The sequence below is a fragment of the Balaenoptera physalus genome (genome assembly GCF_965194825.1).
Source record: "Balaenoptera physalus genome assembly, chromosome: 15".
Taxonomy (NCBI): domain Eukaryota; kingdom Metazoa; phylum Chordata; class Mammalia; order Artiodactyla; family Balaenopteridae; genus Balaenoptera; species Balaenoptera physalus.
Window position 1 is genome coordinate 31,617,786 of NC_138894.1, and position 16,785 is coordinate 31,634,570.

A 16,785-nucleotide genomic window follows, 5' to 3' on the forward strand; every position below is an offset into this window, starting at 1 on the left:
ACAGCAGCTCTGATTATATTTCACATGTTTCAGGTGAGATTTCATTTGGAGAAAAAAGCATTCTGCTGCTAAAAGCCAAACATTCGAAATGAACAATTTTAGTCCAACAGCATGGCTCATCCCAGTCAAGCACTCTCAAATCTGTATGCTTTCTTTAGGCATCTCATTTGTTCATTTACTTCAACTGATGGTTTATTGAGTACTTCCTATGTGCCAGGCACTGAGCATAAAGCAGTGCACAAGACAGACTCTCCCTCCCTGGGGAGCTTACAGTTTAGAGGAGTGACAATAGATATTTGAAGAAATTCAGAAACAATGCCTTTCCTTTCCCCTCACTCCTCTTTGAGGTTTATCTCAGAGGCCACAGATTTATAAAATCTTTTGATCTTCCTTTCTTACTGACAGAAGAACTCCCTTCTCCATGTACACTTTTGTATGTCAAGGATGTTTGTTGTTTTTCCTGTCCAGCATCCATTCCCTCAACTCTGGTAGTAGTACCTGAAACAGTCTTTCAGAAACCACATCTTCCTCCCCCATCTCTCTCCCAGCTCACTGAGTTCCATTTGGTTTCCAGGAGTGGGAAGTGACCTAGGCCTGGCCAACTGGCAAATAGAATCCTCCTTAGCCACAGTGATTGGTTCAGGTCTGGCCACCCCTCTGCCTACAGTGATTAGTTTGAGATGGTTAAATCATCCCAAATGGCCCATAGTGAATCCCAGACATGTGTAGGAGCTTCAGGAAACAGATGCTCCCTTTTCTGCTGAATTTAAGTCTGAAAATATTATAGACCCAGAATTTTTGGCAACAATCTTGTTATGCTGTGGAGAGTGAAGCTAACATGGAGGAAAATAGAGCCAGATGAAGGAGAAGGACGGAATCCTTGTGACGCTGAATGCCTGGGTCAAGCCACAACTAAAGCCTGACCCCTGGACATTATTGTTCCTTAAGCCATAAATTTCCCCTTTTGCCAAAGTAATTTTAAGTCAGGTTTTCTAAAAGAATGTTGAGTAATTTGGCATAGCAGAGCAGTTCTAACCTGGACTGTCTAAAGCTATAGGCTGGTATTTCTCTGGCTCTGGCTGTGAAGGAGCCCCACTCTCTCTCGAGTTCTCCCCAGTTAAGTTCATAAGTCCCCAGAAAACTCCTCATGTATGGTCAGCAAGCTAATCCTCTGCCATTTTCTTCTGTCCCAGGAGGCTAGGGGTGGCCCCTTTTTCTGCAGAAGCTGTGAATCCTAACCCTGTCTCAGCCACCCAGCAAAACAGCTGAGAGCCCATTTGAGGTCACAGATATCCTCACCCTCTTAAGGCACTTAAAGTCTGGGTCCAGGGAGCTGAGGTCGCTGCTGCCCCATCCAAGGGCACAAAGGTGCTGCACCTGATCCTTTTTTTCATAGCTCCACTTACGGGGTGCTTGTCTTGTGCCAGGCACTATGCTGGGCATTTTACACTCATTCTCGTATGTAATCCTCATAGCGACCTGAGGAGTGGAGGTAATTACTGTATCCCCATTGCACAAGTAAGAAAACTGAAGCTCAGAAAGTTCAGTGACAGAGCCAAGGATCCACGGTTAGTAAGTAACAGAACAGGGTTACCAGGACACGTGAATTGCGGCCACTAGGTACGGAGGGGAGCTTTAGTGGGGAGGGGGACGAAGAAAGGACTTTTGGGACTGTAGGAAGTTGAAACAGTCGCCTCAGAAGCTGCTTAGAGGTGAGACTGGGCGCCATCCCAAGGCCGGGCTGTGTGCCTCTCGGCGATCCCTGGGCCTCGGGATTTTCCGCGCGCCGGGAGTCTGGCTAGCCGAGTGGGGGCGGCAGGGGGGCGGGGCTTCTCTGGGCCCGCCCCTTGCCCAGGTGAGGCGCTGGCTGCCCGGGCAGGAAGGGATGACGCGACCCCGCAGTGCTCGCGAGGTGTAGGGTGCCCCGGCTGTCGGGCCAGGCCTGCTTGGGGCCCGGGACTGGCCCGGCGGGCAGGGCCTTTGGCGGGGGCGGGGGGCTGGAGTGGAGGGAGAGCGTGCCGCGCCCTGCCCGGCCCAGGTGTCGTCGCCGGGGGCGGAGTTTGGGAACCCGGCCGTGGGAGATTCCCGGCCGGACTAGCTGGCGGCAGTAGAGGGACAGAAACCTACGAGACAAGGCAGGGCCGGGCGGCGCGGGGAGTGCAGAGGGCAGGCAAAGGCGTGGGACCGCCAGCATGTTCTCCCGAAACCACCGGAGCCGGGTCACCGTGGCCAGGGGCTCCGCCCTGGAGATGGAGTTCAAACGCGGCCGCTTCCGACTCAGCCTCTTCTGCGACCCACCGGAGGTGAGAGACCCGCGTACCTGCCTTCCCCTCCCCGGGCTCCCGCAGCCCGGGCCGCCTGGGCCTCCCGCCCCGCCCGCGCGCGCCGAGGGGCGGAGACGCCGCGGGTCTGGTACAAACTAGTGGTTGTTGACTTAAAAAGTCAGGCGCGGACCGTCTGCACGTTAATCATACCGTGCCACCCCAGACATTACCTGGCCCAGTTGGGATGATTTGCCTCCGCCTGGAAAAACCTCGGGTTGGCTTCAATTTAAGGGGCCCTAGGCTCGATTCCCAAAATGTGCCTTACCCCGGTCCTTCCCGGCACCCCGGAGCAAAGGGTGGTGTGCAACCAGGCGGGCTCTAACAGACTCCTGGCCTGGGCGCCCGCTCCTTCCCTGGGCTCCAACCGCATCCCACAACCTGTCTCAACCGTCTGGGACAGCCTCCATCATCAATCCTGACTTCTCGACCAGGTCTGCTCCCTTCGCTGAAACCCTCCCCAACTGCTTCTCTCTGGCTGGGAGAATCGGGAGTGAGGGGGTTCCTTATTAAAGAGTTGGGATTATTTCCCGCACTCAAACTTTCAGCCTCCTTTCCTGGGGCCTAAAAGGAGTCCAGCCTCTACAATTGCCTCCTCGGCCCACCACTCTACACGTTGCTCAGGTCTGAGCCTTACCTGTACCTCCCTAAAGAGGCTCAGGAGGGTCTGAAAGATGTGGGGCTGAGGTAGGACTGAGAGGGCGCGTAGCTACAGCAGAGGCTATCCCCAAGGTCAGCTCTCCTTTCCTGCTTGGCCTGGAAAGGGTTAAGAGAGAGGGCCTTCCTCACCCCTCCCTGCCGGGATTCCAGGCCTGGCTTCTGCACTTTACCCTACAGCCTGCCCAGAACAAAGGCTCTTTCACACCCGTGTCCCAGTGTCCCGGGCCTTCGCTGACTTAGAAGCTAGTGGGCCTCGGGGAGAGGACCTCTGTCGGGTCCCGCATAAGCAACGCCGCGTGGGGCCAGTGTGGGGGAGTGAGGGGCGAGGCCCAGGGACCCGGAGGAGGGGCCTGTGAGCTGGGGCCGCCCCCGGGATAAGCCCGGCCTTCTGGGGGCCGTAGCGGAGGAGCCGGGGCGGAGCCGCTGGGACCCGGCGGAGCGGTGTGTGACTCCGTGGGCCTGGGGTGGAGGGGGGTGGCAAAGCTGCAGCTGGCTAGGAATCGGGGCTGGTTTCCTGTCTGGAAGGGAAGGGGCCCGCAGAGGGGAGCGGGGGCAGCAGCAGCTAGGCACACCCCTGCCTTTCTCCCTCCGTCTCCTCCCTTCTGCTGGAAAAGCGAGGTAATTGTGAACCCAGGGTGGGGCGGGCGGGATGGGGGCCCCAAGTTGGAAGAGGTGGCCCTGGGGGTTGGGCCGCATTTACCCCTCTGTCCCACTCCCTGGGCTCACTCAATCAGGTCCTCACCGTTATCCTTCTTCTTCCTCAAACTAAGCCAGAACCCCTTTCAGAAAGCAACCTCCTGACAAACCCCACGACTCTGTAGAACCTGCATGAAGTGTCCCCTCCCTGCCCCCTTCCAGTTGTGCCTGCCCCTCACACCCTACCGCACACAGATTCTCTGTCCACCAGGCCAGGGATGTGGGCGGGGGCTGGGGAGGGGCCAGAGTCGGAATGAAAGAGCCTTTTTCTTCCACAGCTGGGAGAACAGCTGCCACCAAAGCAAGACTGGACACTCTGTGCCCAGAGTCCCCTCTGCAGCTGGCCTCCTCTCCGGGGACCCTGCTCATCCTCACCTCGCTTTCCTTTCCCTCCATGCCTGGCTCCCATCAGGGCCCTGGAACAGCGGTAGGCAAGGAAAGTTTGTCACAGCAGCCAGAGGGGTCTAACGGGAGCGCAAGAGGGACAGGGGCTGCCTCTGCCCTCTGTCCAAGAACTGCCCACCTCTTTCAAGACCAGGGGAGCAGCGGGAGGAATTGTGGGGCAGCGTGGTGCTTGCTCGCCCCACCCTTCTGAGGGGTCAACAAGGGAAGGGGCACCTGGGGGGCACAGAGATGCAGGACAGATTGCACATCCTGGAGGACCTGAATATGCTCTACATCCGGCAGATGGCGCTCAGCCTGGAGGTAACGCCCCCACCCCTGGAGTGCACCTCCTCCACAGCATCCCAGCCCATCTCTGCTCAGCCCTTTCCTGCTGGGGCTGAGCAGGGAGAGCGGAGCCTACTCCAAGTGGGGAGAGGGATAGGTGGTTCTGTAAGCCCTTCGTTGGGTGCTACGTGTGGACCCAGGTTCAGTTCTGCCAATTAGAGTATTGTGTTGGCAACAGGGTCTTCACACCTATTTCTGGAAGCTCTGTGGGTTGGTGTGGATGTGTGTTCTGGGGCTGAGGGCTCCTTTTAGGTATGTGAAGAAGAGGGGAGTTCAATGTGAGACAGGTTTACAGGAAGGAGATGGCCTTACCAGAGACGGCGAAGAGGACTCTAGGGCAGGATGTAAGGATTCTGTGGCCCTGAAGATGGCAAGGAGCTGTTTATTCTTTTTTTTTTTTTTAATAGATTTATTTTATTTTTTAAAAATTAGTTAGTTAATTAATTAATTAATTTTTGGCTGCATTGGGTCTTTGTTGCTGCTCGCTGGCTTCCTCTAGTTGCGGCGAGTGGGGGGTTACTCGTCATTGCGGTGCACAGGCTTTTCTCATTGCTGTGGCTTCTCTTGTTGCGGAGCACGGGCTCTAGGCACGCAGGCTTCAGTAGCTGTGGCACACAGGCTCCAGAGCGCAGGCTCAGCAGTTGTGGTGCACGGGCTTAGTTGCTCTGCGGCATGTGGGATCTTCCCTGACCAGGGCTTGAACCCGTGTCCCCTGCATAGGCAGGCGGATTCTTAACTACTGCACCAACTGGGAAGTCTCCTTTTTTTTTTTTTTTTTTTTTTAGTTTTTGGCCGCACCCCACAGCATGTGCAATCTTAGTTCCCCGACCAGGGATCGAACCCACGCCTCCTGCATTGGAAGGCAGAGTCTTAACCATGGGACTGCCGGGGATGTCCCTCATTTATTTATTCTTAATCACATTTATTGAACACCTACTATATGTCAGCTTCTTTCTAGATCTTGGGATACCTCAGTGAACAAAACAGGAAAGGTCCATTCTACTGGGGGAACAGACAAGAAGCATGCAAACAAATAATCTCACATAGTGAAATTATGATGAAAACATACAGCGGGGGTGTAATAAAACTCGGGTAGGGGGGGCAGCATTAGATGTAGGAGTCAGGGAAGGCCTCTGTGAGCTCTCTGAGCTGTGACCAGAAGGATATGAAGATATGTAAAGATGGGAGGAAGGGCTTTCCAGACCGAGGGCATAGTAAGGGCAAAAGGCTCTTAAATGAGGATGATGGTAATATGTTTGCGGAAGGAGAGCCAGTGGGGCTGGAACATAATAGCTGGGGTCGAGCTGATGGGTGGGAGCCAGATTATGCAGGGCTTTGTAGGCCATGACAAGGCATTTAGATTTTACTCTAAGTGTGATGTTGGCTCGTGGAAGGGTTTTAAGCAGGGGGACAACTTATCTAATGTTTTAAAATGATGGCTGTTGTGTTTGAAAGGAATAGGCTAGTCAGGGGTGGGGGGTGGGAGGGAGAAGGGTTGGCCAGACGAATAGCAGAAGACCACCAGTTAGGAGGTCGTTATAGCCTTAGGGGAGTGAACCTGGTGGTGTGGATTAAATGCTCATGGTGGGGATAGGGAGAAGCGGGTGGATTTCAGATGATGGTGGTAGATCTGACAGGGCTTGCTGACGTACTGGACATGAGGGTGCAGCCAAGAGAGGGCTCCAGGATGATTCTCAGTTGTGTGGCTAAGCAACTGGGTGATGTGGTCATTTACTGAGATGGGGAAGAGAGAGGAAGCTGTGGAAATGACTGCCTGAACCAGGCAGGGGGTTGCTGCTAAGGGAGGTCAGAGGCAGGAGAGTAGAGAGTCTAGCTCAGAAGGGGAATTTATTGCACATGTGTTTGCACCCTCAACCGGATCCCCACTCCCTAGATCATGATAGACATTACTAGTCAATCATGGCAGTCTTCACCAACAAATCCACGCATGGCCTCACAATCTTTCTCAGCTCAACCTTGGCATAAATTATGCAGGTTGTGTCTTTCATAAGGGCACTGCACAGTGGCAGGAGTCCTGGCCTGGTTTCAGGCGGTGTGAGGAGGGGACACCTTTATCTAATTTGTTTGCCTGGAGAGGATCATCTTTTTCTAAAATGGAGAAAGGTGCCCAAGGATCCCATTGGGACTCTGACACTACATATTGTCCTGTGTTGGCATATGAGATAAAACCTATTTGCCATCCCTAGTCCTCTGCACTGTCCATGTTACTAGTTACATGTGGCTATTTAAATTTAAAATTTAGTTAATTAAAATGAAATAAAATAAAAAATTTAGTTCCTTAATTACTCTAGCCACATTTCATGTGCTAGATGGCTACTGAACATTTCCATCATTGCAGAAGATCTTATTGGCCATGGCTGGTCTAGGTATTTAAATGTTCGAATTCTGCATGCCTCCCCCTCCATGTAATTTTTCTTCATAGGAGCTCTGCCCAAGTTCTGGGGAAGAGGAGGGGGCTTAGATTTCACTTTGATCATCTCTCATTCAGTCTTGGGTTGGTTGAGGGTGCTGTGTTCTTTCTCCAGGAAGCTCAGCAGTTCCCCAACCCCCATCCCATTGATGTTTCAGGAATTAGCAAGAGAGGTAGTCGTGGAAGTGTAAATTCAAGAAGACTTTCTGGAGGAGGCAACTTAAGCTGAAAGTAAAGGGAAGGTGGGAGTGCTGGGCCCAGGTAGGGGTTAGACTTTCCCATTTAATCCTCAAACAGTAGGAGGTGGAATTACCACGCCCTGCCACCCCCAGTTTACAAACAGAGGCTCCAGAGGTTAAGTTCTCATGGCTAGTCAAGTTCCTAAGCCAGGATTTGAACTTAGCCCTGGTGGAGATTCTAAAGGGAACATAAGGTGATGAGAAGCAGAGAGGGAAGTCAGAGACAGAAGGGAGTGGGAGGAACTGGAAAGGATGTCCAGAGAGGGCCTAATGTGTGCTGGGGCTTCTGCCCATGACTCATCCTCCTTCAGCCCCTTGGGCCCTGAGCGGAGTCCAGCTTAGGGCTCTTTCCCAGGGGAGTCTGGTGAAAGTACTGCCGGCTTGGGAAGAGCGGGTGTGTGGGTGGGGAGGGGGGCGACATGGAGCTATACCTGAGGTACGGAGATGGAGGTGAAGCTCCGGGATCCAGAGCCTGCGTCAGGATTCCCGAGATGCTCTGCCCAAAGGGTGGGAGATTTCTATGGCACTCTCCACCGACGGCCGTGGGAGAATGGATTCGGACCCGAGTGCATGGGGGTAGAGTGGTAGCCAGGGTGTCTGCGCCCCCAGTCCGACTCATCCAGGCTGGATACAGCGACTTCTCTGCAGCCCCAGTTATTCCGATGTATACACTATCCCCCTCCCGCATGCTCCCGGGCCAGGAGTCATCTTGGAGGGCAACTGCAACCCGGAGGGGCCCCCTGGCCTCCGGCAGCTCCGGAGCCTGGAGCCCTCTCTAGAGTGAGGCCGGTGCTCCCGGAGGTACCGTCCCTCCGCGACTAGGTCTCTGTGGTTAGCACCATCCGGAGCCTAACCGGGCCAGGCGCACAGAGGGTCTGAGGGACCGCCTGAGTCCCGGAGCCCCTCGGCCGCTCTCGCGGCAGTTGGTAGATGATGTCATCGGCGTTCGCTGCGGGCGGGGCGGCTCCCCGGACCGGGCACCATGCCTGCGTTGCGCCGCACGTGCAATGGACAGGGCTAGGGAAGAATCCGAGAGTGCTGGAGCCGGGACCAAAAGGCTAGTCAGGAGGGGGCCTGCGGACGCTTCTCGGCCCCGCCCCCCTCACCTGTTTGGGGGCGTTTGTGGTAGAAGCTAGATGCAGAATGGGATGGGGGTTGGCAAGCAGCAAACCGTAGCAGAGGTGGGACCCTGGTGCAGGCAGTCATGGTGGGAGTGGGGGCAGCTGTGTAGTCTTAGAGGGCTTCCTGGTGGAGGGGGCGTAGGTACCCGGTTGGCCTGTTTCTGAAGGGTCAGGAAGGGAAATGTGGATAGTGAGGGTGATGAGATGAGGTGAGACGTGATGAAAGTCTGGCCTAGCCCAAGTAGGGAAGGAAGAATCAGCAGGGAGGCTGGGCAAGGCAATTCCCGGAAGCAGGAATTTAGGGTGTTGAGGTCTTGGAGACTTGAAGGCTGGAGTCATCGGGAAAGAAGCAAGGGCACAGAGTGTGGAAAAGAGCTGGTGTGAGGGAGAAGACAGGTTTTGGTTTTGTGCAGTCACATTCATCCTCCTCTTCCAACCTGTGACTCCACTTGGCTTGCCTTCTGATTTGTACGCTGTAATAGTGTTAGTCTTCCACCTCTTTTCTGAAGCCTTCCCCATCACCTCAGCCAGAAACAAATAGGGTCTGTTTCCTGTGAGCGTGTTTGTGCCATGACATGGCACTTATGGAGCAGCCATTAATGTCTGCATCTCTCACCTCCCAGCTGGATTTCAAATATGGAGCTTTGGACAGCACCGGGATGCTCCACTGTTATTGGGTGAATGCTACTGGGCTGAAGTAGCATCATTAAAATAAGCACCCTGCCCCCATGCATACCATATGCTGTGCATTGGGTATTGTGCTAAGTGCCTACTCACTCCTGACCTGCTTCACCTGTCTTCCCATCCCCATTCCTTGCCTCTGTCCTTACCTCCCAGACTCAGAGGGCCAGCGGGTGGCAGGTTCCCAAATTTGGGGTGTGTACTGCACTCTGTGCAGCATGGATGAACACTGTAGGTGGTATGCTCCTTCTCCACTGACCCCTTGCCAACTAAATGTCCTCTCTCATCACTTGAGTCTTTGGGGTAAGCCAGGATGGCCTTTACTATCTGTGGCCATTCCCTTTAGGTGGTAGTTCTCAGCCTGGGTTGCACCTCAGAGTCACTTGGGGAATTTTCCAAAAAATGCACATGCCCCACTCTTAGAGATTCTTATTCTGCTACTCTGAGGTGGGGTCTCATAATTTATTATTTTTTTTTAACTCAGAAGATTTAAGTTTTTAAAAGGTAACACAATTTCCAATGGTACAGTAGTAAAGAAGCATATATAAAGTATCATAAATTGATTTTCCATTCCTGGCTCCCAGCCCCACAGCCACTACTATTTTATGCATGTCTATGGATATGTATATGCATATATATATATATATATATATATATATATATATATATATCGTGCACAAATGGTAGCATGCTGTAATACTGTTCTTTCTTTTCTCACTTCATATATTTTGAAGATTGCTTCATTTTTGCACACATGTCTACCTTACTCTTTAATGTCTGCAATAGTCCATATTCCATGGTATAGATGTGCTATAACTTATTTAACCAATGCCCTATTGAAGGACTTTTAATCTTGGTGTTTTAAAATGATGCTGCAATGAATATGGCTCTGCCCACAAGTGTAACTATATCTGTAGGATAAACTCCTAGATGTTGGATAGCTGGATCAAAGGATATGTGAATTTGTAGTTTTTACAGATTTTTCCAAATTGCGCTCAAAAGAGGCTGAAAAAATTTATACTCCCAGAGGGAGTATAAATTTTAACAAAGCCTCTCTGGTTATTTGTGGGCTGCTGAGGTTGAGACTCAACCCTTGCCTTTTAGTTGCCTGAAACATAAGTTTCTTGTCAGTTTCTTGTGGACCACAGTCCACTTGGGAATGAAGGGTGCTTCAACCTGTCCCCCAACTGACATTTCCTTCTCATCCTTATCCCCACTCTGGCTAGGACACAGAGTTGCAAAGAAAACTAGACCACGAGATCCGGATGAGGGAAGGGGCCTGCAAGCTGCTGGCGGCCTGCTCCCAGCGAGAGCAGGCTCTGGAGGCCACCAAGAGCCTGCTGGTGTGCAACAGCCGCATCCTCAGCTACATGGGCGAGCTGCAGCGGCGCAAGGAGGCGCAGGTGCTGAGGAAGACAGGCCGGCGGTGAGCAAGGGGGAGGCGAGGCTTTATGGGCGTAGAGGCGCAGTGTGTGTGTTTATGGGTTATGGAGTATGGAGCACCCTGAAGATGACTTCCTGGTGAAGACTTACCGGGGGCCTAGAAGACACCTTGGTGTTTTACCACCGCAGTGTGCTGCCCAGAGGTGCACTAGTGAGTTGCAAGACACTGGCTCAGGAAAGCCAGTGTATCTGGTGGAAGGCTGGCAGTCTGAGGAGTAGTAATGCAAAAGTGCTAATTTGCTAAGCCCTGCCTGCGATCTGATGAGTCTGGCTGGCTGGCTTCTGGAAAGCTAATTTTCTCATAGCTGGTTCACCAAATGGCCAATTTGCTAAATGACCAATTTACTGTAACTGACAATAGTTCATTGTACCTGGGGTTTGCCTCATTACAGTCAGGGATTGGGAAAAGAAATAATAATAAAAAAAAATTTAAGGGAAAGCCTACCCATTCACATAAATTAGATTGTGCACTAAAAGGACTCAACTCTTGGATGTGAACCACAACCTACACTGGCATTAGACTCTGCTGATCTGACAAATCCGTAGTGAAATGGTTGAGGCGATGCTCTGGTAAAACTAAAATGTGGGAGAAAATATTTGGCAAATTGATCATTCTGAGAACTGACCATTTTTGGTGAACTGGTCATTTGGAAAATTGGCTTCTGGCAAAGTAACCTGCTTGATCCCACAAGGCTGAGTGGGGAGAAGGTCCAGGCCCCTCACCGACATAGTGTCATCCCAGCTCATCCATGAAGGCTGACACAAGGAGAGGTTGCCAGGAGGCCTCCAGAGTTCACCCATGAAGACACCAGGGGAAGGCTGCTCCATAAAGTTAAACGAAGAGCAAGCAGGCATGGGGACGCCTTCTACTGTGAGTTTGCTGTCTCTTAAGAGGCGGCCACTGACAGGCTCTGCCCTGCCCAAGTCCCCACACAGCCCATACAGTGTGATCTGAGGTGCACCCCAAGTCCCTGGCAGCTAAACACATTGCCATCAATGCCACATCATTTAGTTTAAGGCTAAGTCACTAATTTCATTATAATGAATTATAAATTAGTATGGATAAGCTGGCCATCACCTTAGGAGAGGGACACATGCTCGGTGAGTCCTAATGATGGGCGGGGAGGGGAGGAAGGCCGGATGTTCCCCCCTGCAGTGGGGGGACTGGGGAACTTGGGGCACTGGGAAGGTTCCGCCCATCTAGCCAGAGGGGTAGAGGAGAAATCAAAGCTGAGGGGGAGGATGGAGAGAGATTTGCAGTAAATGGAACACAAATGTTCCCTACTTGGGTTCTTGATTTTCTGACTGATCCAGTACCCTCCTTTACTGAAGTGATGAGATGGTGGAGACAAGCAGCCTCCTTTGTTGTTAAAAAGAAAGCCTGCAAACTCCTCCAAGCCTGGGGGTTAATGGAGAAGAGTCCTTAAAAGGGAGTCTCTCTCTGTGGGCACCTGTGTCCTCAAGCCCCACTTCTCCCTGGCAGGAGTCTGGGGAGGTGGTCAGGAAGGGTGCTTGTGCAGGGGGTGGCCTGAGCTTGTACTGTGTGTGTGAGCTAAGAGCCTCTAACATCCCCAAGCCCAGCAACCTTCTGGGTTCAATTGACAACTCTCCCTAACAGTCCTTCAGCCCTGCCATGTCAGCCTGGCTGGGACCTGGCAGCTGGGTCCTGGGCCAGGGGGGTCCTAGAGCCTTTGGGAACCAGAGCCAGGAGGAATAGTGTCAAGAGGCCAGGCTAGGACATTGTGATTTGCCCACAGGCCTTCTGACAGTGGGCCGCCCGCTGAGCGCTCCCCCTGCCGCGGCCAAGTCTGCATTTCTGGTAAGAAGCACAACTACCCCAGCTGTTGGGATTCTTTGCCCAATGATAAGATCTCCTGCCCCATCTCAACATCTATTCCTACCCCTCTGCCCCTTAGATCTCCGGATTCCACTCATGTGGAAGGACACAGAATATTTCAAGAACAAAGGCGGTGAGTTCCACACACGTGGGACAAATTTAAGGGATTGACCCTGAGATTGGAGGTCCCTGTGGGGCACATCTTTACCAGTTTTGCTCTCTGTCCCCAGACCTGCACCGTTGGGCTGTGTTCTTGCTGCTGCAGATAGGGGAACACATTCAGGACACGGAGATGATCCTGGTGGACAGGACCCTCACAGACATCTCCTTTCAGAACAACGTGCTCTTGTGAGTACCTCATCCCTGTGGCTCCCTCCTTTCTCTACTCTGCTCGAATCCTCAGATGAGGTAGCTACAGGGGAGGTGAGGAAGAGGAGAGGGAGGAAGGGAGATGGGCCTTCCCTGTGGAGCTGTCCTGTACTTGCATGTCATCCATCCTCCACCACAGCGCCGCTCCCTGGACTTCCCCAGACCATCCTCCTGTGCTCTCTTCCTCCCATATTCCTACAGTGCCGAGGCAGGGCCAGACTTTGAACTGCGGCTGGAGCTGTATGGGGCCTGCGTGGAAGAGGAGGGGGCCCTGGCTGGAGCCCCCAAGAGGCTTGCCACCAAACTCAGCAGCTCCCTGGGCCGCTCCTCGGGGAGGCGTGTGCGGGCATCACTGGAGACAGCTGGGGGCTCAGGGAGCAGTCCCATCTTGCTCCCCACCCCGGCTGTTGGGTAAGGCCCTGTATTCCCCCACTGCCCTCAGCTGGCCACAGGTGACCTCTGAGCCGTGTTGAGCATGCAGAACCTATTTTGCACTGCTGCCAGGACATGCAGACAGATATGAATAAGCAGTGGTCACATAGCTGGGAGGCGCTCTGGCCTGTACCTCAGGGCTTGTACCCCGAGCCAACTGAGAAGACCAATAGGAATGCAGGAAGAGCTAGGCTCTGGGGTCATCACTTTTTGGCAGCAGCAAACACATCTTATGTGGATAGAACAGAGTGCCCCTGGTTGAAGCAGGGTAGCCTGGGTCCTGTGGTGTTGCCTACAGGCACCTGGAGGCACCTAGTGGAACCACTGGGTCTCTGAGCAGCAGTTTGAAAACCTTCCAGGTAATGAAGAGAATGCTTATTTTGGAGACAGACATAGATTCAAATTCCAACTCTACCACCTAAGCTATATTTATGGGCAGATATCTTAACCTCTTTAAGCCTCAAGCTGCCTCAGGGCTGTTGTGGGAACACAGTGGGATAACATATTTAAAGCACAGGCCCCGGCACTTAGCAGGAGTGCAGTAAATGTTCCAACCCCTGTGGGGGAGGCAAGCTAGTTTTCTGTGGGGCAGCCTGAACAATGGGGCAGATCTGCTCAGCTTATAGCTCCTGCCATCCAGCGTGCCCCTCATTTGGCTGCTGCCCACTTCTCTGTCCTGCAGTGGTCCTCGTTACCACCTCTTGGCTCATACCACACTCACCCTGGCAGCAGTGCAAGATGGGTTCCGCACACATGACCTGACCCTCGCCAGTCATGGTGAGTATGTGTGTATGTGGGGGATGCTGGATGGTGAGAAGAGGGGCCGTCGGATGGTCCCCTTCACATTCCCCACCCTCACCCTGCACTTCCTCCTTCCCCAGAGGAGAACCCCGCCTGGCTGCCCCTTTATGGTAGCGTGTGTTGCCGTCTGGTGGCTCAGCCTTTCTGCATGACTCAGCCTACTTCAAGTGGTATCCTCAAGGTGCAGGTGAGGGGCCCTGAGGAGTGGAAGGGAACAGGGAGAAGGCAGAGGAGAGCCAGATCACCGAGGAATCAAAGAACTATTGAAAAAGCAAGATCTCGGTGGAGGAAGGAGGGGCATGGCAAGACGAGAGGAGGATCAGACAGGAGGGTGGGCAGAAAGGAGCAGTTTCTCTGTGGGGGGCTGGGAAGAAGGGTGTTGGGGGTGTGATTCCCCTAGGAAACCTTGAGTCATTTATGCAGCAAGCTGGGGAGCTGCAGGACTGGGTGCGAGTGCATGGAGTCTTGAAAGGCACAAACCTCTTCTGTTACCGGCAACCTGAAGACACAGACACTGGGGAGGAGCCGCTGTTTACTATTGCGATCAACAAGGTGATGAATCCCTGGTGGTGAAGCCAACCAGGTGGCAGGGTTCGGGAGCCTCTCCATCAGGCCCCAGGAGGGTGGGCACAGACCTCAAAGAGATCAAAGCTAGCCTCCTGTTCCAAACAGCACCACACCCAGCTTCAGGGCAAGGGTTTTTGGGACCATATTCTCCCCAACCAGCATCACTGGAAAATGATCGTCCCTTCTACTCACCAACCTTAGCCCCTGCCAAGTCTCAGAGAGGGTTCTATAGCCAGTTTAGGACTTTTCATCCTCCTTCCATCTTTCCCCTCAGATTCAATCTGCATCTCCCTCACCGTTTCCTGGTTTTCTCTCCCAACCCAAGTCCAAGGACCCTCTTTGTTTCCTAGCCCTTTTGCTAGCATTCCTGCCGACTTTTATAAAAGTACTGAGGGACCTCAGGCCTCGGCGTTCCTGTTCCTGCCTGCCTCCTTGCCTTCCCTGCCTCGCTCAATCCCTCCTTCCCTGTCTCCATCTGCTCCTCTTTTCCTGACTAAGGACGACCTGTCTCATCCCCTTCCTTTCCTGCCATTTCTTTCCACTCCGGTCAGTAGGAGGCAAATGAGAGGGCTTCGTGAAAGCCCCACAAGCTCCTCCTTCTAAGGCAGGGATGACCAAGCCTGCCTGATGTCACTGCTGACTTCTGTGACCAAGGTGAAGGTGGAAGCAGATCCTGTCTTTCTCCTACAGGAGACTCGAGTCCGGGCAGGGGAGCTGGACCAGGCAGTGGGCCGGCCCTTCACCATGAGCATCAGTAACCAGTATGGGGAGGATGAGGTGACACACACCCTTCAGGCAGAGAGTCGGGGAGCCCTGCAGAGCTGGATGGAAGCTCTGTGGCAGCTTTTCTTTGACATGAGTAAGAGGAGGGGGCTGGATTGAACCTTTGGGAGGGACTGTGGATCGTTATTTTTACCAACGGCCTCTATTTCAAGACTGTGTGGAAAGGAATGTAGCAGGGGAGAGGGTAGCCTGGCCCTCTCACAGTCCTCCCCCTACCCACCCCAAACAATGCTCTCCCTTCAGGCCAGTGGAAGCAGTGCTGTGATGAAATAATGAAAATTGAAACCCCTGCTCCTCGGAAACCACCCCAAGTACTGGCCAAGCATGGGTCCTTGTACCATGAGATGGGTGAGTGAAAGTGCACTCTGGGATCCTGATGGGAATTTGGGCTGGGGGCTTCAAGGGAACCCAGATAATGGAGACAGAGAGAAAGCACACTTTGGGCTAAGGAGAGCTCTGGGGACCCAAGTCCCACCCAGTATTCCTTTCCCTTCTCCAACTCTTCTTAAAACCACCTCCACCGAAGTTCAAAACAAAAACCCATAGAACCAGATTCATTTCATGGATTTTTTTTCCCGTAATTTCTTCTTTTCTGTTTCCCTTTCTGCATGCGGATTCCTATCTCTTCCTCTGACCCTTCACTTGCCTGGCACTGCTTTCATTTTCCTCCTCTTTCTTGGCTTCTTCACCTACTTCTGCCCACCCTCCTCTCCCTGTCCACCCTGTCACCCCATATCCCATAGTCTTATCAGAACCTGTGACTCCAGGGGGCCCAAGTGAGGGGCTGCTCCTGCAGGATAATGCAATCTCAGCTGAGATCCAGGCTTTGTTTTCCTCCTACAGTGACAGGTGATGCTCAGGGCTGAGTAGGTCTGGGGCCTAAGCTCTGACTAGCCCCCTCCCCTCAATCCCTTCCCGGTGCCACAGCTATTGAGCCGCTGGATGACATCGCAGCGGTGACAGACATCCTGGCCCAGCGGGAGGGCACGAGGCTGGAGACGCCCCCACCCTGGCTAGCAGTGTTTACAGACCAGCCTGCCCTGCCTGACCCTTGCTCGCCTGCTTCAGTGGCCCCAACCCCAGCCCAGACCCATTCCCTGCCCTGGGGGAGACCCCGAACGTTCTCCCTGGATGCTGTCCCCCCAGACCACTCCCCTGGGGCTTCTCACTCGGTTGCCCCTCTACCCCCGAAGCGGTCCCCACAGTCCAGAGGCCTCTGCAGCAAAGGCCCACCCCACACTTGGCTCCAGTCACCAGTGTGAGACGGTGTGCTGGCAACAGGATCTGGTCGGAAGAGGAGATGATCTGTGTGCAGTTGGGCTCTGGATTCGGCGCTGTTTGTAGCAGGTTGGCCAGCTTGGCCTCCCCTTCCTCTGCTGGACTGGGGATAGGCTGGGGAGGGGGAGCAGAAGCCCCTTTTAAGCTGTGGTTGCCATGGTGCTGAGGGAGTCATTCCCAGGGCTGGCTGGGACCCCCTAAACCCTTCCTGGGAGAAAACTGGAACCAACCCTGCCCTACCTCCCTGCACTAACCAGCTTTGAGGATGGCACTGAAGAGCCCTGGGAGGGAACGCACCTCCCTTGTGACTCCCACATTGACCATTAAAGTTATTTAACATCAGTCTTCACCTGGTTCTTGAGGACAGGTTGCCTCTTGGCTTGGTCTGGACCTGCCA

The 16,785-nt window shown here is 53.5% G+C and overlaps 1 protein-coding gene across 7 annotated transcripts; it reads left to right on the forward strand.

Moving 5' to 3' along the window:
* Positions 1–1,840: 1,840 nt before the first annotated feature.
* Positions 1,841–16,730, forward strand: RTKN (rhotekin). 7 transcript variants are annotated; one of them, XM_082427143.1, is made up of 13 exons: positions 3,460–3,599; positions 3,956–4,382; positions 10,105–10,304; positions 12,079–12,140; positions 12,238–12,291; positions 12,389–12,506; positions 12,729–12,938; positions 13,642–13,736; positions 13,841–13,947; positions 14,184–14,312; positions 15,018–15,186; positions 15,354–15,458; positions 16,038–16,517. In XM_082427143.1, the coding sequence occupies exons 2-13, from the start codon at positions 4,311–4,313 to the stop codon at positions 16,370–16,372; spliced, it is 1,656 nt and encodes a 551-aa protein (XP_082283269.1). In that variant the 5' UTR covers positions 3,460–3,599; positions 3,956–4,310; the 3' UTR covers positions 16,373–16,517. The 7 variants fall into 7 exon arrangements, with proteins under 7 accessions (XP_082283271.1, XP_082283274.1, XP_082283268.1 ...); XM_082427145.1 differs by lacking the exons at positions 3,460–3,599; positions 3,956–4,382 and adding an exon at positions 1,841–2,303 and having other exon boundaries at positions 16,304–16,730; XM_082427148.1 differs by lacking the exons at positions 3,460–3,599; positions 3,956–4,382 and adding an exon at positions 1,841–2,303 and having other exon boundaries at positions 15,954–16,181.
* Positions 16,731–16,785: the final 55 nt, after the last annotated feature.

Bases quoted from the DNA above. Each gene is read 5' to 3' on its own strand.
- RTKN (XM_082427142.1), top strand. From the start codon at position 2,193: ATGTTCTCCCGAAACCACCGGAGCCGGGTCACCGTGGCCAGGGGCTCC. The intron at 13,948-14,183 runs GTGAGGGGCCCT...TCATTTATGCAG, and splicing joins GTGGTATCCTCAAGGTGCAG to CAAGCTGGGGAGCTGCAGGA. The intron at 15,187-15,353 runs GTAAGAGGAGGG...CTCTCCCTTCAG, and splicing joins GCAGCTTTTCTTTGACATGA to GCCAGTGGAAGCAGTGCTGT.